At 39.9% G+C, this 23420-nt stretch overlaps 2 protein-coding genes across 2 annotated transcripts in view; both read left to right on the forward strand.

Moving 5' to 3' along the window:
* LOC119424126 (GRAM domain-containing protein 2A-like) overlaps positions 1 to 23420 on the forward strand; it is a 975280-nt gene that overhangs the window by 257594 nt on the left and 694266 nt on the right. The window lies entirely within an intron of this gene.
* Positions 1 to 23420, forward strand: part of itga11a (integrin, alpha 11a) — a 77246-nt gene that overhangs the window by 13884 nt on the left and 39942 nt on the right. Inside the window, exons 3-6 of the mRNA XM_037691557.1 lie at positions 20056 to 20168; positions 20625 to 20716; positions 20912 to 21026; positions 21162 to 21289. Coding sequence (XP_037547485.1) covers positions 20056 to 20168; positions 20625 to 20716; positions 20912 to 21026; positions 21162 to 21289 — 448 coding nt within the window. The remainder of the gene's footprint in view (positions 1 to 20055; positions 20169 to 20624; positions 20717 to 20911; positions 21027 to 21161; positions 21290 to 23420) is intronic.

Below are 23420 nucleotides of genomic sequence, written 5' to 3' on the forward strand. Positions count from 1 at the left end.
GATTTGTGAAATAAAGTAAAACTCTGGAGTAGGTCCGGTTCTGGGCTGGTTCCGATCTTCTGATTGGTAGTTCGTGATTGGGTAGTGTTGTAGTGGCGGGCTGCCAGTAGAAGTAGAACTGATGTTAAGGTCCACTGGAACGGAGTCCAACAGGCTTGCAACTAAAAGATAAAGGTTAGTAGATGCAGGGGGAAAGAGACTAATTGGGGAAATGAATCTGTGGGAATCAGATTCAGGGGTAAGGATAAGTCCGTGATACAGAATGAGCTTGACCTTTAATCCGTGATCCAAAAAACAGTCAGAAGGGAAAGGCAGAGTTCATACCGTGAAGTCAGTTGTTCAGCAGAAGTATCCAGTACGTGATCCAAAAAGAGAGTCAAAAAACAAGAGCATGAGTCGGTACCTGATCAGATGAGCAAAAGCAGACGAGGGCTGAGGCAAAAGCGTGGTCGTGGTCAAGGCAAGGGTCATGAACGTGATGAGTCAATCAATGGAATGCTGGAAAGTCTACTGCTGATGAGACAGGATAGAGAATCTGGCCCAGACTGAGAGGAATGAGTGAGCTTAAGTACTGACTGGACCAGGTGGTGGAGCTGTGGGATAATGAGCGGTGACAGGTGACATGAGTTGAGTGATTACTGAGTGTGCAGCATGACAGAGGAGCTGACAGAGAGCAGAGCTATGACAACTCTGTCAACTTTCACTCTACATACATCAGGTTTGCGTTTTCTGTTTAGCTCAGGATTCAAATGTGTCTGTGTTTCTTGATTTAAATGTTTCAAACAACCTTTATTGATCAGTTTTCTGACAAGCGAACTTCTGCATTTGTACAAATAAAAATGTGAATGATACAAATGTAAAAGTTTTGCAGTTTAGTAAAAAATTCGAATGAACCATTTTAACAGCAGAATAAGTGTTCATAATATGTATCATACAACATCCATCCATAATATCTTATCCGCTTCGTCCTTTTTGGGTCACATGGGGTCACTGGTGCCCATATCCAGCAGTCACTGGGTGAGAGGTGGGGGTCACCCTGGACAGGTCTCCAGTCCATCACAGGGACACATAGAGACAAACAAGACAAACAACAATTCAGTCTCACTCACACCTAGGGACAATTTAGAGTTACCAATCAGCCTAACATGCATGTTGTTGGTCTGTGAGGGGAAACCAAAGTCCTGGACAAAACTCACGCATGCACGGAGAGAACATGCAAACTCCACCCAGAAATATCCCCTGCTGGGATTTGAACTGCCAACCTTCTCGCTGCGATGCAGCACCACCTTACCGGCCTACTGTATCATACTCCAATAATTGAAAATTCCCTAATTTATGTCTTACTTTTTACCCAACAAAAGTACACTACATACATATGATGTATTTCATACATGCCTAAACCTTCATATCTTATTTACCTGGTACTAGAACTTGATAAAGAGTTTGTTCATTTTCAGAGAAAATATCAAACTTAAAAGAACAATTTAGATACAATTTGATGCTGTTTGATTTGTGAATGGTTCTCTCTGTCCTGTCTATTCAAGCATGGTCAGTTCATGAAATTCACATTAAAATGACATCACAACAACAACAACAACAACAACAACAACAATAGGTATAGCAGGTTTCCAACCCGGTTACTTTTAGAAGAGGAGCATTACAGTAAAAGAGTAGCTGCAGCTTAAATCAAAGTTCAGAGGTTGACAGCCCCACTTCTATTCTAATTTCATTAAACTTATAATAAAGAGCACCAGCTTATCAAATTTACTTTATAGCAACTCTTATTTAAAGCATAAGTGAATCAAACATTTTTTTTTCTATCTAATTGTTGCAACAATAATCTAAAGCAACATATTTGAAAATAATTTACAATTACCTCTAGAGTAACATGTGTTTAAATACCACTAATAAGACCACAGCAGTGTGGCAGTAAAGTCTGTGTTGGGCTTACATTCCCTAGATTAAAGTGTTCGTCTCAGCAAATTAATCTCCTGGACCCCCCCAGGAAAGAAGAGGCCTGTATTTCTGTGTGTGAGGGAGCGTGTGAAACAGAAAAAAGCTAATTGAGAATATTGTAGCTGAGAATGAAACAAACAAAAAAAAAAACTTGCTAACTTATGCAGTCAGACCCCAATAAGGACAAAAATCACAGATAGAATGTTTTAAAGAGCTAAAATGTCTTATATTTTTTTTAAATTCTGAGTCAGATTTGTGAGCCATGAGAGATTTAAGAGTTTTCCTATGATCTGGGATCATTGTTGATATTAGGATGGAGAACAGACAGAGATTCAAGAGGTTAAAACTCAGTTTGAGGCCTGAGAAAAACCACACTGTCCTCGGGACTCGCAAAGGAACAAAGTGGAAAAATAAAGGGCTGCCAGCTCAGTTTGAGAAACAGAATTTATGGCACTGCAAAATCCAACCTTTTTTCTCTTTCTTTCACCGTTTTGAGCAACATTAAGCAAACCCTGACAACCAGAGCTAAAAAAAGGTCTGAAGAGTCAGACGCATGTGAAATGAAGGTCGGCAGAGAGGCAGCCGTAGCTGAGGTAAATGTCTGAGAATGAGGTGGAAACATTTTTAGTGGAGATCTGTACAGACTGTTCAAACAACGAATAGCCAGTGTAGCCAAGCCAAAATAGATGATTGGTATGAGTGTTTTTATGAGTTGTTTCAACACCTGAACAGAATTCATTTTGTTCATAAGCCCAAAAAATACAGTGGAAAATGACAAGTGTAGATGAAAATCTTTGTACACATCTTCTCCTTGATGGTTGGATTATCGATTATGGCACTTTTCTGCAAGTCTTATTCAGTGGCTTCTCTGAACGTAATAAAACCTATAGCTTTGAGCAGGTTTTAAAATTTGGTTATTATTTGTTTTTCTTCCAGGCTGGTGATGAGGTCATTTTATGGATTTCAGGATTAACAAGACAATTCAGTCAATGCAGTGACATGTGCTTACTCACTTAAACAGGCCTTTCTATTTGTTTACATGTCTGTGGGTGTGTGCTGCACAGAGTGTGACAGATCTCAGCTGGAGTGAGGAATCTGTCATGGTGTGGCTCAAGGTAAAATTTGGAAAGAATCAACAAAAGGGGGTTCAAATGTTATTGCTACTTACTTCACAGTTCAGTCAAAGTAAAGTGTTTAATGAACATATTAACAACCTGAAGGTGGTATAACTAAAGAATGGTTGATAATTCTCTAATTATCTCTCAGATCGGAGGCAATGTGTTCAACATGATACTTCTTCCAGTTATCTAACTGTTAGCAATGGTGTACCACAAGGTTCAGTCTTGGGACCCACTCTCTTTACAATCTGCATAAGTAATGTAAGGTCAGTTCATTCCTGATGCATCCTTACATTTCTATGCAAACGGCACAGTTGTTTATTGTTGAGCTAGAACAGTTGCAAAGATTTTCCAGCCTTTACAGTCTGCATTCAACATCATCCAGTCAGATTTGTTTCATCTCACACTTGTGCTAAATGCTGATAAAACCAAAGGGATGGTGTTTTGAAACAGGAAGTAAATCCCAGCAATTATTCCTTCTATTTTATCTTCAAATGGTGTTCCTGTTGAGTTTGATGATTCTTATGATTACTTGGGTATTTTGGTAGATTTGCACCTCCCTTTTAAGTCTCATTTCAAAAACTTGGTAAAGAAATTGAAAATAAAACTGTTTTCTTTTTTTTTTAATAGATCCGTCTAACTCTGAACACTAGAAAACGCCTCGTAACTGCTACTTTTCTTCCTTCCATTGATTATGGTGACATTATTTACATGAATGCTCCTGCAAGGACATTGAAGATGTTGGACTCTGTCTATCATGGTGCACTAAGATTCATAACTGGCTGTGATTATTGTACCCACCACTGCACCCTGTATTCACTGGTTAACTGGACATCATTAACTTCACGCAGACTCTCTCACTGGTACATTTTCATCTTTAAATCACTTCTTGGTCTGCTGCCTTCATACATCTCCTCCTACATGTCTGCGTGAGTGCAGCTACAGCGTGCGCTCTCAGGACATCATTACCTGTAGCGTTCCCTCAGTGCGGACTGAACTAGGCAAAAGGGCCTTCTCTTCCTCTGCCCCTGTTTCCTGGAATATCTTACAAAAAGATCTGAAGCTCTCAACCTTGACCTCTAACGGACTTTAAACAACTGATATGTTCATGGCAAAAACCAACGCAGACGTTCCTGTTTTAGTATTTTACATTGCTTTATAATGTAGCTGTTTTTGTTTTGTTTCTATTTCATTTCTCCTATTTGCTTTTTCATTTTAAATGCTTATATGATTGTTTATTGTTGTCTGTACATCATCTGTTTATTTTGCTTAAAACAGGTCTCTCTTGGAAATGAGTCCTCGTGACTCAATGAGACTAACCTGTATAAATAAAGGTTGAATTAATTAATTTTAGAATAACTTTACAGTACTTTCAATAAAATAAAAAATAAAATGAAAATGAAAAAACTTTGCATCTATTCTGTAGCTGGACATTTTGTTTCCCATAAGGGGGAATTTTTCAGTTCAGAAGTAGAAAGAGTGATCTTCGAAGATTTAGACCCCATTTAGGCATTATTATATTCCTAGAAGTGTTACAGATTTTCTAATGCTGATTATAAAATGTTTCACGATAATGCTCTGATCACAAACTGTGTTTAGACAATATTAGAAAAAAATGTTGAATCCGCTGAAGTAAACTTTTGCAGGTGTGCAGACACATCAGTCTCGATCATGAAAACGGTCGCATGACTGTTCTGTATTTGTAGAATGTAAGAACTGCGTCTTTGCCAACCTAAATGAAGGTGTAGCAAACATATGTTCCAAGTCAGAAGTACTGATAATTTTTATTTTATTTATTTATGTATTTTAATTTGCTTTGTTCTGGCTGATTGAGAATATACACCAACATTTTCCTTCAAATGTTTTTTTCTTGGGCAGCACGGTGGTGCAGTTGGTAGAGCTGCCGCCTCTCAGCGAGCATAAGGGGAGTGGTGGCGCAGAGGTTAGAGAGGTGGGCTTGTGATCCGAAGATCGCCGGTTCACGCCCCGGCCCCGACAACATCAAAAATTGTGGGTGGGGTAGGTGAAACACCCACACTTGCCCCCACCCTCATTCGCCCCACTCTGGGCCCATGAGCAAGGCTCTTAACCCCAGCATGTGCTCCCTAAACAGGTCTCTCTTGAAAATGAGTTCTCGTGGCTCAATGAGACTAACCTGGATAAATAAAGGCTAAATGAAAAAAAAAAAATGTTGCCTTGACTCAAATCCCAGTCCGGGGGTCTTTTTGGGTGGAGTTTGCATGCTCTCTCCGTGCATCCCTGGGTTTTTTCCGGGTACTCCAGTTTCATCCCACAGACCAAAAACATGCATGTTAGGCTGATTGGTAACTCTAAATTGTCCCTAGGTGTGAGTGAGAAAGTGAATGGTTGTTTGTCTCGTTTGTCTCTTTGTGTCCCAGTGATGGACTGGAGACATGTCCAGGGTGTCCCCTGCCTCTCTTACAATGTTAGCTGGATATGGGTGTCAGTGACCCCCACAACACGTAATGGAAGAAGTGGGTAAAGATAATGGATGGATGGATGGATGGATGGATGGATGGATGGATGGATGGATGAATGAATGGATGGATGGATGGATGGATTTTTTTTCTTTTAAACTGATTGTCTCAAATATGCCAGAGATGTATAAAATCCAGTATCAGAACAGATTTTATCTTAGTATTCATTATTATAGCACAGAGTTGAAATCATTGCCAAGAATAAACTAAACTTAGATATGAGCTCAAAAATTTTTATACAAAAAAATAAGAAATAGTCAATTCACCAGTACTCTGCACATATAGACTATGTGGACAAAGGTATTTGGAAGCACCTGGCTATCACACCAATATGGACTGTACAACATTGTATTGAAATGTATTTAATTATGACGTTGTTCTTGTTGGATAAAATATCCTCTATTCATCTTACTCAAAAAAGCCGGAAAAGGGTAGAGTGCCCTCTCCGGGTCAGGGAGGAGGTCCTACCCCAAGTGGGGGAGTTCAAGTATCTTGGGGTCTTGTTCACGAATGAGGGAAAAATGGAGCGTGAGATTGATAGGCGGATAGGTGCAGTGTCTGCAGTGAAGCGGGCGCTGTACAGGTCTGTCGTGGTGAAGAGAGAGCTGAGTCAAAAGGCGAAGCTCTCAATTTACCGATTGATCTACGTTCCTACCCTCATCTATGGTCACGAGCTTTGGGTTGTGACCGAAAGAATGAGATCTCGGATACAAGCGGCCGAAATGAGTTTTCTCCGCAGGGTGTCTGGGCTCTCCCTTAGAGACAGGGTGAGAAGCTCGATCATCCGGGAGGGACTCAGAGTAGAGCCGCTGCTTCTCCACGTCGAGAGGAGACAGTTGAGGTGGCTTGGGCATCTGTTTAGGATGCCTTCTGGACACCTCCCTGGTGAGGTGTTCCGGACACGTCCCACCGGAAGGAGGCCCAGAGGAAGACCCAGGACACGCTGGAGGAACTATGTTTCTCGGCTGGCCTGGGAACGCCTCGGGATTCCCCAGGAAGAGCTGGCCCAAGTGGCTGGGGAGAGGGAAGTCTGGGCCTCCCCACTTAGGCTGCTACCCCCGCGACCCGACCCCGGATAAGCAGAAGAAAATGGATGGATGGATGGATGGATGGAGGTATTTGGAAGCACCTGACTATCACACCAATATGGACTGTACAACATTGTATTGAAATGTATTTAATTATGACGTTGCTCTTGTTGGATAAAATATCCTCTATTCATCTTTCTTACTCAAACAAGCCACACTCGAGGACACAAGAAGATTTTTGACATGTTTTACTTGCAAGGACAGACTTTCACAACAATTGTCAAGTTCTTCTGCACCAAACTTGTCAAACCATTTTTACTTATTTGCTTTTTGCAATTGGACACAGTTACTTTGAGACATAAAGTGCCTTTTCCGCAACAAATTTGAAATAATAATGTCTAAACTGTTTTGGTATGTTAAGGTACTTGGATTGCACATCACTGGAGATAAGATTTGGTCTTGCCACATCCATAAAAACAGCTTCATACAATTTTTCCTTTACGTAACTGTTGGTATAATTCAACATGGCATTCTCTTGGTTTCTGCCAGCCTCAGAGTGTCTCATTTGACTTTCCAAACAGAGAAGCATGATTTCTAATTCCACAGAACACATTACCACTGCTCCACAGAGCAGTGTCGATGTGCTTCACACCACTCCATCCAACACATGGCATTGCACTTGATCATGTGAGGTTTGCATGCAGTTGTTAGGTCATGGAAACACATTCCATCTAGTTCCAGTCACACAGTTTTTGTACTTAGTGCAAGTGAAAGTTGAAACTCTTTAACAGAACATGGACAACTTTTACACACCATGTGTTTTAGTAGTCATTGACCCTTTTTTGTCATTTTACCTGGTCTTCAACTTATTGACTCAGTTGCTGTAGCTTCAACTTTCTAATAACATCCCTTACAGAAAACCATTGGATATCTGGCATAGATTAAATTTCACAAACCGTCTTACTGCAAGGATGGTATTCTTTGCCAGGGATCGTTGTGGGTAGAGTCTGCATGTACTCTCCATGCATGCATGGGCTTTTTCCAGGTACTCCAGTTTCCATCCACAGACCAAAAACATGAATACTTGATATAATACTTTATTTGATAACTCTAAATTGTCCTTAAGTGTGAGTGAGTGTAAATGGTAAATGGACTGTACTTGTTAAATGTATTTCTATCTAATCAAGATACTCAAAGTACTTTACAATACAATCTGTGCCCTCATTTACCTCCAAACACACATTCATACAGCACTCTACTACATCTCTACAAAGACTAATCAGCACTTCAGATCACATTCATACACTGATGGGACAAACATCGGAGGCAATGAGGGGTTCAGTGTCTTGCCCAGGGACACTTCAGCATGTGACAGCTGGTGGAATAAAACCCCCAACTCTCCCTTGGAGGATGACTGCTCTAACCACTCAGCCACAGCTGCCGCCAAGTTAAATTCATACATCACGTAGATTCATAACACATAGAGTAAAAAAGTCAAGTCTTTATTTCTTGTAATTTTGATGATTATGGCTTATAGCTAATGAAAAGAAACAAAAATCAGTGTTTCAGAAAATTAGAATATTGTGAAGAGTTTCAATGTTGTCAACTCCTGGTGTCACACCCTGATCAGCTGATGAACTCCTAGACATGAGCTACAAATGTCTCATTCCTCTAGTCCTGCCACTCTTGAACCAGAGACAACATCAGAAGCGTCTTACCTGCTGAGGAGAAGAAGAACTGGACTGTTGCTCAATGGTCCAACATCCTCTTTTCAAATGAAAGTAAATTCTCATGTCATTTGTAAATCAAGGTCCCAGAGTCTGGAGAAAGAGTAGAGAGGTCCAGAATCCATGTTGCTTGAAGTCCAGAGTGAAGTTTCCACAGTCAGTGATGGTTTGGGTCCATGTCTTCTGCTGGTGTTGGTCCACTGTATTTTCTGAAGTCCACAGTCAGAGCAGCATCTACCATGATAGTTTAGAGACTTCATGCTTCCTTCTGCTGACGAGCTTTATGGAGATGCTGATTTAATTTTCCAGCAGGACTTGGCTCTTGATACACTGCCAAAGATACCAAAACCTGACTGTGGAATATTCTGATTTACTGAGACACTGAATTTAGTTTTTTTTTTAATTATCTGTAAGCCATAATTATCAAACTTACAGGACATGAAGGCTTGAAATATTTCACTCTGTGTGTAATGAATCTACGTGAGTTTCATCCAAAAAAGTTCAATCTGGTCCTCTGGACATTCAAAATAAACAAAAAACAAAACAAAGCAAAAAAAAACAAAAAAAAAACGTGAGTTTCACTTTTTGAAATGACTGACAAAAGAAAAAAAATAAATTTTTCACAATATTCTAATATTATGAAATGCTCCAATATCTGCTTTAATGCAACGCTAAAGCAAGGGTAATTTGGGCTGTAATACTGCTGATGGTTTTTATAAGATGTTGGCTTCAGAAAACAAAAGTTGTTCCAAATGTGTTCATGACAAGTGTCACTAGTTCTCTAGTATATTCTGTTTGAATTTGAATAAATGAGATCAAAATCATCTATCCATTTCATGCACGCTTCTCCTTCCCGGGTCACAGGGAAACAAGAATTAGCTAAGTACAAAACTCCAGACTTGAAAATACAACCTATAATCCATCTGGGATCTCTTTGGACTAATCTTTGTATAAATGGTGCCTTCGGCTGGAACACATGGGTTTGTGATTACAACATTTCTACAAATGAGGTCATAAATGAGCAGCACAGTAGTGCTGTGGTTAGCACTGTAACCACACAGAAAGGTTCCTGGTTTGAATCCCATCCCTTTCTGTGTGGAGCTTGCATGTTCTCTCTGTTTTTGCTAAAAAAAATTTTTCAGATTCAAAGGTTTCCTCCCATACTCCAGTCCAAAAAAACATAAACGTTATGTATGTTGATCATCCCTCATTTAGACATGGTGGAAGTGGTGGATGGATGAATGAGGATACCAGACAAAGTGTTGCTCTATGATGATGAAATGGAGCATCAACCTAAAAGCTAAAGTCAGCATTTTGTTATTTATTTTATTTTACCTGTATTTTACCAGGACAAAGAAAACCCATTGAGATTAAAAATCTCTTTTTCAAGGGAGTCCTGGCCAAGAGGCAGCAATAATACACACACACACACACACACGCACGCACGCACGCACGCACGCACGCACACACACACACACACACACACACACACACAATTACACAGTTAAAAGAAAATGTCAAGCTATAAAAAGCAGGTACTATCAAACAAGCTAGCTATAAAAACAGGTACACCTCATTGAATGGGCTTCAAGAACTTTTAGTTTGGATGTAAAAACGCTGAGTGAGGTGAATTCAGTCAGTCTCTGTTTCTTGTAGCAAATTCCAAGAAGAAGGAGCAGCGTGAACGAAAGTCTTCTTACTCAGTTCAGTCAAAGCAAAAGGGACAGAAAGAACCAGCAAGTCGTGTGTGCGAGAAGTATAAGAGTCAACATTTCTCACTGCAGTCACAGTACAAATATAGGCTGGCAGGAGTCCAAGCAGTCCCTTGTAAATAAAAGTTAACCAATGGGAGTTCCTTCAGGCAGCCAGACCAGGCCATCCCACCCGTGAGTACAAATCACAATGGTGTGTTGACATTTTGTAGTTTGTAATGAACCTCAGAAAAGCGTGGTAGACAGAGTCAAGCATCTTAAGTCATTGTGAGGAAGCAGTCATACACAAAAGATCTCCATCGTCCAACACAGACATAAAAGTTGCAGAGACAAGCCTCTGAAAAACACAACTTATTTCGAAAATAAAAGCCCAGCTTCAATTTTAACCTTTTCACAAGACTTTCCACATGAGGTTTAAAAGTGAGAGAATCACCAATCAAAATACCCAAATATTTACATGTGGGAACCAACTCTATTTCATTTCCACTGCAAGAGAACACAGAGAGGATCTTTTGTGGACCTCTGAATCTGGAAAAATACATCAATTTAGTTTTATCTGTATTAAGGACGGGCAGCATGGTGGCGCAACTGGTAGAGCTGCTGCCTCTCAGCGAGCAGGTCCTTGGTTCAAACCCTGGTCCAGGGGCCTTTCTGGGTGGAGTTTGCATGTTGTCTCCGTGCATGCGTGGGTTTTCTCCGGGTACTCCCATTTCCTCCCACAGACCAAAAACATGCATGTTAGGCTGATTGGTAACTCTAAATTTTCCCTAGGTGTGAGTGAGAGAGTGAATGGTTGTTTGTCTCGTTTGTCTCTATGTGTCCCTGTGATGGACTTGCGACCCGTCCAGGGTGTACCCCGCCCCTCGCACAGTGATTGCTGGACATGGGCACCAGCGACCCCCGTGACCTAAAATGGAACAAACGGGTAAAGATAATGGATGGATGGATGTATTAAGGACAAGTTTTACATTTAATAAAGAGCATTGGGTAGCAGCACAGGCTTTTTGTAATAGTTCAATAGCCTGAGTAGGAGTTGATCCAGTGCAATAAATAACTATGTTGTCTGCATAATAATGCAAATTAGCATCAGAAACATTCTGTCCCAGTTCATTTATATAAATTATGAATAGAAGAGGACCTAATATATAACCCTGTGGTAACCCCTTATGAATTATTGCAACTTCAGAACACAAATGATCATATTTTTATACATTGTGTCCTGAGATAATTTATGACCCAAGCAACAGCTCGTTCCAAAAAAACAGAGTCCCACAGCCTGTCTATCAGAATTTCATGGTCTACAGTATCAAATGCTTTTGACAAATCAACAAAAAGAGCCATACAGAATTGCTTCTTATCCAGAACGACAATAATGTTGTTAACCACCTTCAAAGCAGCTGTTATGGTGCTATACCTTTTTCTCAAGCCTGACTGAAAGGATGAGATGATGGTATTGTGAGATAAAAATTCCTTAACTTGGTCACTCACAAGAGACTCTAAGATTTTTTCCAGCACAGAAAGATTACAGTAGTCAGCGCCTCTTTTATCGCGGGGATCAGTATCCTGATGACCCACGGTAAGTAAAAAACAGCGAAGTAGGAATAGTAGTACAAGTAGTAAGTAGTAGTTTATTTTAGTATTTACAGTATATAAATAGATATTAAGGCATTTAAACCCTTCCCACACTCTTGCAATATTCTAAACAATGTTTGGAATAAACGCTAAACGCTCTAAAAGAGCACAGAATGTCATGATTTCCCTCTCTGTGCCTCTGCTGCTCTCAGCCACCTGCAAGAGCTCTTGGCCACGCCCACTTCTCCGCTCTGCACGGAGATCAGCTGTTCAGCTGCAGGAGGAAGTTTATCCTGCAGTAAGGGATGCGTAAGAGCACAGGAGGAAGCTTTTTCTACAGCTCTGGGCTGCATAAAGGAACAGCAGGTGCTAATAATTTAAAATAATGTATTTTAAATAAAAATTCCATGCCGATCGTGTGGCTCATCCATCAAAAAGCCAATTGTGTGTCATGTCCAATCTTATGTTAAAAAACCGCAATAGAGCGAATCCGCAATAAATGAACCGCAAAGTAGTGAGGGACTACTGTATTAGATATTAGCCTGTAGTTTGTTAAAACTGATGGATCACCACCCTTTAATAAGAGAAAAACAAAGGCTGATTTCTAAACCAAAGGAATTTCTTGGTTTTCCAGAGTAAGGTTAAAAAGGATTGCCAGCTACAAGGACAGCTGCCGTCTTTAAAAATAAAGGCTCGATTAGATCAGGTCTATGAGATTTTTTTGGGTCCAAAGCTTTGAGGGCTTTTTGAACTTCATTAACAGAGAATGGCACAAAATTGAAATGCTCACCTGAGAACATGAGTGCACAAGGTGTAGCAAGATCAACTCCAGTGGAAGAAAAAAAAAAAAGATGATATAAAATGTTTGTTAAAGCAATTTAAAACTTCCATTCTGTTAGAAACAGGAGCAGTCTTATAAAACATAGGCAGGCAGATCCCAAGAGCTATTACTCATAGTGAGACTTTTAATTGCGTTCCAGAATTTTTGAGGATTATTCAGATTCTCAGCAGTAACAGACAATAATCAGATTTAGTTTTATTAATAGATAGCAGCTAGCAAAGATTAAGTCCGTTCTGTTCAGATCCGACCATGAAAAACTAGTCCATGCATTTATTACCACCCGGCTGGACTACTGTAACTCACTTTATGTTGGGGTCAGTCAGGCTTCACTTTCACGTCTCCAGCTCGTACAAAATGCTGCAGCTCGGCTTTTAACAGGAACTCACAGGTTTGAGCATATTACTCCAGTTCTGTCCTCTCTTCACTGGCTTCCTGTGCGTGTCAGAATCTATTTTAAAATTCTCTTGCTGACATTCAAGTGCATTAACGGCCTTGCACCCTCATACCTCTCTGACCTGCTTCATCCCTATACTCCTTCTCGGGCCTTGAGATCATCAGACCAGAAGCTTTTGGCCGTACCTAAAACCAGCTGAAGCTCAGAGGAGATCGAGCGTTCTCAGTCGTGGGCCCTAAACTTTGGAACAATCTGCCCATCAACATTCGACAGGCCACCTCAGTCTCTGCTTTTAAATCTCTCCTAAAAATACATCTATACTCATTGACATTTAACACAGGGGGATCAGCTTTAGATCTAGATTTTCATGGATACTGATTCTGTTTATGCTTTTGTTATTCTTATTTAACACAAGGTCATCTGATCTGATTTAGTATTTCATTGTTTCTGACTGAGTTTATGCTTTTTTGTTATTATTTCCTTGACTTTTGACACAAGGTGATCTGATTTAGTATTTCATTGTTTCTAATTATGTTTTCTGTTTTATATTTTTATTCCATGTGCTGTAAATATATCTTGCTACTTTTTATTTGATGTTGTGATATTTTTAAGCACTTTGGTAACAGTTTCTGTTTTAAATGTGCTCTATAAATAAATCTGACTTGATTTGACTTGACTAATAGCAGAGGAGCATTTATTTCTTAATTGTCTAAAAACAGTCCAGTCAATGGGGAAGTTTGACTTCTTCGATTTGGCCCAAAAGGTGAGGAAGCATGCTAACATTCAAGCATCAGTTCAGTACTGTATTCACATCACACCATGCAGACCTCTTTAACACAACAACGCCATTTGCAAAATTTGTCCTGTGTTTGGTCCGCTTTAATGTTACAGTTTTAATTTTAATGCAAAAAAGAAAGAAAGAATGATTCTTGTGGTGGAAAGGACTAGTGAATTTGGCCATTAGTCACTGAAGAGAAAACATTTTTAACAGCTTTGATGGAAAAGAAAAGACAAGTGATTAAAACCAGAATTGGGATTCATCTTCTCATGCAAATCCAATGAATCTAAGAGCTGTTAAGATACAGTAGTTCAGGCTGGAGAGAAGTCCTGCAAAACATTACAAAATAACAACATAAATAATGAAAATAAATATGCTACTGTCATCAAGGCACATACCCATACAGTGGTGAAATTTCTGCTCTACATTTGACCCATCATACATGAAATGTGGGCAGCTATTCAAGCACCCAGGGAGAAGTTGAGAATTGTGTGATTTGCTCAAGGACACCACGACGTGTGGGCATGGCAGGGAATTGAACATGTGACTTTCTCGTCCCAAGTCAGCTGCGCTACCGCTGCTCCACAGCGTCCTCTCTAATGACTTGACTAGCATGACCATAAATTGTGTTCATGGGAAAATATGGAGGTTCGTGAGGCTGAAACGTGCTTTGGGACAAACAAATTACAATAAGTCGTATGCTTTGACAAGGCCTCACAAGTCTTCTGAGGCAAAATTAATGACTCAGAAAATGTATGACTTTTATAATTCACTTGATTTATGAGACAGCACAAACAAAGGTACACTCATCTTGTTGCTTTAGATGGATGAAATGTCATGAGCATGCACGGCACTGAACTAGCATGCTCTGTGTTTGGATCATGGATGTGGTTTCACAGCGTACACATCTACTTTTTCCATGTATGAAAAACATTACCAACCTAATGACAGCCTGGGCTTTGGGATGGCACTTCCTCAAACCCCAAAATGCTGTATTCCCTTGTAACCATGGTAAAAAATGTCCACGCATTCTCTTGGGGTCAAATGACATTTTTGAATGTTTTTTTTTCTTTTTCTTGCAGTGATGGTACACTCAACTCAACAATACATATTTTATCACATTTTTGTAAAGTTAATAACATACTGAGCAACAGACAGCAGTCTCAATAGTCTCAAAGAAACTACCTTAAAAAGAGCTACTTTAAAGATCTACTCTAAATCTACCTTGTCTCACTATGTCCTGACCTGAACTTAAGTTGCAGCGTTTCCTCCTGCCAAGGCACGGCAATAACTGATGTAATAATCATGATGATAATAGCAATAAAAATATGAGTGCTGCTGGAGCCACTGTGGAGAAATGAGTTCCAGATTCTGCAAGGAGCTAAAAGTTGGCTTCAAGAGCAGTAATACTGATGCTTACTTCCATATGTCACACTTTGATGTGCAGTGACAGACTGTTTGAACATTTCCTCCTTTCTTCCCTTTTTGTTGTTAGAATATATCAAGCCATAACTGCTACTGAACTTTCTGGGAATGTGGCCTGAAAATAACTTTGGTCACACGCGAAGCCACTGTAGTAGAAGCTCCCACTTAAAGATTGCAACTATCCAACACAAAGTCTGAAACTGGGGGAAAGTTTTATTGTTTCCAAATAAGAATATATAAAGTAAAAATTGTTAATAGTGTGAATGTTTATGAAGCATTCACACTATTGTGATCCCTTTTTCTTCCGTACATTTTTCAGCATCTTTCTTGTTCCACAATTTTTGCGCTATTTCAATAAATCATATATTAAAATGTTTAGCTCGTTGAGAAGAAAGGTGCTATGATGTTTGGTATTGGTGCAACTTTAGCTTTTTGAAATATTTGGCTTTTTCTGCCATTTTTTTCTCGAAACAAGAAGAGCAGAGCTAATTTTACATCCTTCAAATCTTTAAATCTGTTTACAAGCTTTTACTGCTCCCTTCACATTTTGTTCTGGTTCAGCTTCTTTCAGCTTCCTTGTGAAAACATTTTTTTTCAGCTAATTTCAATTGCATTTTTTTTGCCTTTTTTAAATAATTTCCCTTTTTTGTGCTCATTTCTGCTTCTTTAAGCCTAACTGGGCAAAATTGTGCTCTTTTCACTTCCTTCTGGTAATTAGTTTCTTTCTGCCTTCTCAGTTTTTTTTTAATTTCAGCTTTTTTTTTGCTAATTTACTAATCTTTTTGCTCATTTTTGCTTGTTTAAACCAATTTCAGCAAATATATTCTTTCTGCTTTCTTCTGCTAATTTAGGCTTGTTCTTCCATTTCAGCATGGCTTTTTAAAAAAAATCTAATTTCAGCTGTTTCTCAGCAAGTTCATGCGCAATATGCATTCAAACTGCATTTTTACAGGAAATGCAATTTCTCTAGTTAATTATAAGTTCATTATATTCTTCCAGAGTGGTTGCATCGGACATGACAAGCATCTGTAAGCCCTGCTCTGGGCTTTTTGTGGAGTTTTCTCAGTCATCTCCCGAGCGATGACTCCAGGGAATGGAATAACACAGAGTGTGAATATTTGAGAAAATCTTCCGCGGAGTTCACAGTATGCATGTGTGAGTGCTTATCAGAGTTACTGCTGTGTATTGTGTGTTGTTTATGTATGCCATGTTGTTGCGTGATCTCAGAACAGTCAGTTTGAATCAGGAGGCTCATCCACTGTCCTGCAAGTTGCTACAGCCTAAAGTACGCTCAGATTTCCCAAGCATTCATTAAACAACATGCACTGAGATGCCAGATGTCTCTCCTGAGTATATGGAGCTGTAAAAATGCATCTCACACGGACAATTTCCCGCTGTATGAAAGAGCCCCATGCTGAAAAAGCTCAAACTTGATTCTTTAAACAGTCTCTGACTTTCACGTCCCAAACTGCTGCACAACACTACCAATTCCTGAGGTTTTAGTGCTTTTAAATTTTTGACACGATATAAAAAAAAATTTTTTTTTAACTCAGCTGACATTTACATGCTTTAAATTACCATTCAGGGCACAAGACGATAAATTTGTAGCAAAATGGAAATCAGTTTAATTCTTAATAGTCAGTGCAATGGTTAAAACTATCAGAGCATATCAGAGCCAATATTATTGAAGAGTATAAGAATTGTCTTGACTTTTTCCAGACAACATATTATTATGTTGTATCATTAATCAATTAAATATTGAGTCCCATAAATAGTTTGATCTTTCTGAAATTCTTGGATTGTTCAGCCCAATCTAAACATCTTTCTTTTTGTAATGTTTAGGCTTGGCTCTCCACTAAGAGGTCATATCTGGTTTTGCTATAAAGTGGTGTCAGATCTCTTTCCTTTGGCACACTATAAAAACAGAGCTGCTGTGTTGCTGCTACTTTTTTGATTTTCACTTGAACCTTTCAAACTTAAAATCCCAGCTGAACTTCTGGATTTAATAACATTATTTAAATTGAGATAAATTTTTAAAGAACTCGATATTTTTGTTCGATCGTTTGAATCAAACCCGTGTTTATTAAATAAAAGAAACCAAAACTAGAATTTGAGATGTTATAGTTAATTGTGACGCTGTGTTTCCTTTTGAATGACTGCTAAGAAAAGGAGCTCTATCATCACAAAACATATGTTGTTTAGTTTCTGTAATGGGCTGAGTAATATTTCATTTCTGAATGTGCAATGTCACTTTTAAAAGTTAATAACAAATTAATTTTTTCCCGTCAGGGTTTTACAAAACCACCGTTGTGATTCATTTGTAAATTGCTGAAATAATTTAAAATTCCTGTGAAAGTGTTCTTAACAAATCTCCAGAGGTTTAATCACCAAGGAATTTAACTAAAACCATTGTAGTCATACAAGTAACATTTACATTCAGTTATGACATTGCATATTGTTTTTGGTCCGCAGTAGCTTGTCGTCAGTGCCATGGATTTGTAAATCGTCAGGCTGCAGGTTCAAGCCCTGGTTGAATTTAGCATACTTATAATTATTTATTTTTACAGTTTGCTTGTGTGGCGGCATGGTGGTGCAGTTGGTAGAGCTGCTGCCCCTCAGTAAACAGGTTGCCTTGGTTCAAATCCTGGCCGGGGGTCCTTTCTGGGTGGTGTTTGCATGTTCTCTCCATGCATGCATGAAGCCGAAATGGGGTAGAGGTAGGGCAGCCACCTTGGGACCAGAAGGTGACGTTTCAACTCCCAGCCATTCCCTGGTCATCGTGGTGTCTTTGATAAAGACACACAATCCCTAATTGCTCCCTGGGAAGCTTACATAGCTGCCCACTGCTCCACCTGGGTGTATCTCACATGTGATGGGTTAAATGCAGAGAACTAATGTCATCATTGTAAGAAGATGGAAAAGATTTCACCTTTTCCACCCACATTTTCATGTTGATGGTACCGGGAGATGAACTTACGACTTTCTGATCATAGGCCAATCTTCTCTAACCTCTGCGTCACCACTCCTGCTGTGATGGTGGGGAGGCTTCTGTGCAGCCTTCACCACTCTCTGCAAAGCTTTTCTTTCTGCAGCTGTGCAGCCTCCATGCCACACATTGATGCTGGAGCACAGGATGCTCTCCACTGCACACCTGTAGAAGGAGGTGAGGACTGAGCTTCCCAGACCAGCTCGCCTCAGCTGTCTAAGGAAGTAGAGTCTCTGATGAGCTTTCTTGATCAGACTGGTGGTGTTGCCCCAGCTGAGGTTGTCATTCAGGTGCACACCCAAATAATTATAAATGGAGATCACTTTCACTGCATATCCTCCTATGTTCGGGGGGTGGGGGGTGGTAGGGTAGGTGTGTTTGTTCATCTGCAGTCCATGACCATCACTTTCATTTTCTTCACATTGATGTGAAGGTTGTTCTTCCTGCACCAGCTCTCCAGGTGTTCCACCTCCTGCCTGTAGCTGGACTCATCGTTGTTTGTGATGCATCGCACCACTGCTGTATCATCAGCAAACTTTAAAATATGACAGCCTGGATGGGTAGGTGCACAGTCATATGTGAGCAGAGTGAACAGGAGAGGGCTCAACACACAGCCCTGAGGGGAGCCAGTGCTCAGGGTTATGGTGGAGGAGGAGAGTTGTGGATCCTCACTGACTGTGGTCTGTTTGTTAAGAAGTCTAGGACCCAGTTGCAAATGGAGGGGCTCAGTCCTAGTGTGAGTAGTTTGTCCATCAGGGTCTGGGGAATCATGGTGTTGAAGGTGGATGCGAAGTCCACAAAGAGCATACGGACAAAGGAGTCCTTCTGCTCCAGGTGTTGCCTTACTGACAACCTTTTGCTGTTTTCAACAACAAGCCACTCAATGTTTATATGTTCCTATGAACATATAAATGAACCTCATGAACCTCTGAACGAAACTGATTTTTCAAACCTTCTGTTTAGTCACCAATTGCCATCTTACCACTATTATGTTCATTCATTTAGGTAAATACAATTAAGGCATTAAATCTACGATGTTGTTCATCACAAATATTTGCTCCTCACCGAGTAAAATTTCATCACGCAACCAAAATCCTGAGAGGCTCATACACAGTAAAGACAAAAGTACTCTGTTGTTGCAGTTTGGATTTGGGCTAGGCCCCTTATTTCCAGTGATGAACAAACATTATGGAAATTGTTATGCTTGCAACATTGTGGAAACACTTTGAGGAAGGTATTTTTCTGTTCCATCTTGACTGAGTTACATTGCTCCGAGCAAGGACAATAAAGATGAGGTCTGATGAGTTTGGTGAGGAGGAAGTTGACTGGCCTGAACAAAGCCTCGGCTTTAACTCCACTGAGCACCTTTGGGATGAGCTGGAACAAAGATCGTGAGCCAGACTCTCTCGTCCAACATCAGTGCCTGACTTCTACAGAATGAATGGGCAAAAATTCCCACAGAAGCACTCCAAAATCTTGTGGAAAGCCTTCCAAGAAGAGTGGATGCTGTTAGAGCTGCAAAAAAGAGACAAACTCCACACAGACAGAACTCCCAGATTAAATTTCTATTTGCCTTTTGTATTCCTGAAGGTGTGCAGAAACATATTTGTGTATTTGAAATTATTCAAACAACTTACATTTTCATTACGAACGTATTAAGGACATTTTATAGCAAAAATACAGTTTGACAAAAAAAAAAAAAAAAAACTGACCCCACTGACCAGCTTCTGGGTGATTGTGTGAAAGTGTTCTTGAAAATGAAGTTGGTGCTGCTGGAAGTCAAAACACAGCTACTTCCTTGGAAAAATAAAAGGTTTAAAGTCTTGTCAGTCAGCCCAGGTGTTCTGTGTGGGTCACTGACGTTAAAAGTCATGATCACAACGCCCTGGAGAGCTGGATACCAATGCACTCAAGAGAGGAAAGAATAAGTGAAGTTTTTCACATTTAACTGTTTATAGGCATTGACTAAAGACTTAATGAACCATTTTAACTCTTACAACTCTTTTTCCCCTTCTTGCAGGTTATTAGTTGGAGCTCCTTATGAAATGACTGGCCCCTATCAAACAGGGGATGTTTATAAATGTTCACTGAGCAAACGAATCAACGGCAATGGTTGCACGAAGCTCAATTTAGGTATAGTATTGCAAAACACCTCAGATTTTTTCTACATTTCTCCAACAAATACAGTGCTAAAGTGCAACAGAGGCATTGAAGTATGGTGTATGTGTTCAGATCAGATGCTTTCTTTAAGCAAATGTCAGCAAACAGCCTGGCGACATGTGTAAGACAGAAGTGGGGCTACCATACCAGTCATTCCACATTTTCAATGGTTTATGTACATTTCTACGTGTGTGTTTTACCACACATTTTACTGCTTGCTTCCTCATACGGGTTGCACATGTTATGTTGGTTAGGTGCTCACTTGAAGTTTAGTGGAGCGAACATTTAGATTAGAGGATGTGGACGGTGAGCTGACTGGCCAGACAAAAACAAAACCAACGTACCAGATGGGTTTTGTTCTCCGTAGGACTGTGCATGCATGGAACTGTGCATCTGAGATCTTCTAAGTGAAATTCCTTCTCCTTCAAGGAAAGATATCCCTGACCAATGTGTCAGAGCGAAAGGACAAGATGAGGCTGGGAATGACACTCACATCTAACCCTAAAGACGGGAGCTTTGTGGTGAGACTTTTGAAAGACAGAAGCATTTTTAGTGAATAAAAGCAAATTTTAAAAGACCTTAGAGAGGACGCTACAACACTGCTTTTAATTATGTTATTATACTATTGCATCTGCCTGCAGAATTTATCCACCATCATAATATTTTTGTTACATGCTGAGCTGTTGCATGTTTAAACACTTTCTTTTATGTTTCAGGCCTGTGGGCCGCTGTGGTCATATGAATGTGGCAGCTCCTACTACAGCACTGGAATATGTTCCAAAGTTAATGCAGCCTTTAAGTTCTCTGGGACAGTTAAGCCTGCCTTTCAAAGTAAGCTTAAAAAGATTTGTAGAGTCAAAAATCAACTGATGACTAAATGAAGAATTATATATGTACAGTACATGTACTGGTACATATTTGTTCACAAACATATGTTTCTTTCCTATTTGTTTTTGTATCGCACAGGATGTGAAACCTTTATGGACATAGTGATTGTTCTTGATGGATCAAACTCCATTTACCCCTGGTATGAAGTGCAGGACTTTCTCATTAACATTCTTCAGAAGTTCCACGTTGGACCAGGTCAAATCCAGGTATGTATGAACAAAAGAAAGATATATATATTTTTAATTTACCCTTCATTTATACAGGTAGTCTCATTGAGTCACGAGAACTCATTTTCAAGAGAGACCTGTTTTGGGGAGCATATGGTGGGGGTTAAGGGCCTTGCTCAGGGACCCAGTGTGGGGCAAATGAGGGTGGAGGCAGGTGTGAGTGTTTCACCTTTTCCACCCACACTTTGATGTTGGTGGTACCAGGAGTTGAACCTGCGACTTTCCGATAACAGGCCCATCTTCTCTAACCTCTGGGCCACCACTGCCCCAATTTCTCTGCTTTAATTTTTAAGAGTCCACTTCTAAATGTTTTATAAGTTTTTCATCTGGTATTCTCTTCTAATGGGCCGCCCATCTAGACTTTTTATGTTGGACTGTTTTTTTGACCCCTGGCTATGTCTAAAGGGGGTGGGTGGGTGTGGAGATCTGTGAACAGGATCTGTGAGCACATGAAGCTTATCTGTGTGGTGATCATACCTTTAAATGGGTGAAGATATATATATATATATATATATATATATATATATATATTCGGCTGCCCCCTTTATCAGGGGTTGCCACAGTGAACTAAGTTGCACGAAGACTTGGCAATTGTTTTTATGCTGGATGCCCTTCCTGACACAACCACAGATCACTAAGCTACCATTTTCACACTACTATTGTACAGAGCTCTCTGGCATAGTAACAACACTGAAACAACACTAAAAAATGTGAGCAGCTGGTTTTGGCTGTCAGCAGTAAACTGGTTGATCCACTATGAGAAGGTGCTATTTGTAAGACAGAGCTGAATACAGCACCTTAGACTGAAGAAGTCTTTCGGATGAAAGACGAAACGTTTCTACATTATTTTTGGGTTTTTTTGTTTTTTGAATGTCCATAGGATCATACTTCACTTTTTTAGATTTTTCTACCTGGATTATTGAGCATGCATCAGGACTGGTTGAATATGTCATCATGTACTCGAGCTAGTTCTTCCCACAGGCCTTCAGCACTGTGGGAAGAACTCCACCAGGTCCCCCAGCCTTTAGGGGTTCAACTTCTTCAGAGATTTCAGGACCTGTGTATGTGTCATCTAGACGACTGTGTCTGTGGGGTCACAGGAAGCCCTTGAGGGTGTGTCTGTGTTCAAGTAAAATGCACCTGTATTTGTTGTCCATAACATATGCCTGCCCAAACCATGACCCTGCCACCACCATGAGCCGCTTGATTCACAATGTTGACATCAGCAAACTGCTCACCCACACCGCCATACTTGCAGTCTGCCATTTGCTATGCAGTGAAAACCGGGATTCATCTATGAAGCGAATACCACTCCAACATGCCATAAACCATCAAATGTGAGCATTTTCCCACTCAAGTCAGTTACAATGATGAACTGCAGTCTAGTAGAGACCTCATAGAGGACAACAATGATGCAGATGAGCTTCCTTGAGATGGTTTCTGACAGTTTGTGCAGAAAGTCTTTGGTTATGCCCACTGATAGATGCAGCATTTGTCTGGATGGCTGGTCTCAGACTATCTTGGAGGTGAAGATACTGTGTTCTGTGGTTGTGAGACCGAATGGATGTACAGTACTGCCAATTCTCTGAAATGTCTTTGGAGACCGCTTATGGTAGAGAAATGAACATTTAATTCATGGGCAACAGCTCTGGTGGACATTCCTGCAGACAGCATGTTGATTGCAAAACTTGCAACATCTGCATAATTGTGCTGCAAGATAAAACTGCACATTTTAAAGTGGTCTTTTATTGTGGTCAGCCCCCTAAGGCACACCTGTGCAATAATCATGCTGTCTAATCAGCATCTTGATATGCCACACCTGTGAGGTGGATGGATTATTTCAACAATGGAAAAGTGCTCACTAACAGATTTACACAAATTAGTGAACAATATTTGAGAGAAAAAGGCCTTTAAATATATATCATGTACTGTATATATAGATATATAGATATATAGATATATAGATAGATATATATATAGATAGATAGATAGATATATAGATATATAGATAGATAGATAGATAGATAGATAGATAGATAGATAGATAGATAGATAGATAGATAGATAGATAGATAGATAGATAGATAGATAGATAGATAGATAGATAGAT

Source organism: Nematolebias whitei, chromosome 2 (genome assembly GCF_014905685.2).
Source record: "Nematolebias whitei isolate Nwh7 chromosome 2, NemWhi1, whole genome shotgun sequence".
NCBI classification, from domain to species: Eukaryota; Metazoa; Chordata; class Actinopteri; order Cyprinodontiformes; family Rivulidae; genus Nematolebias; species Nematolebias whitei.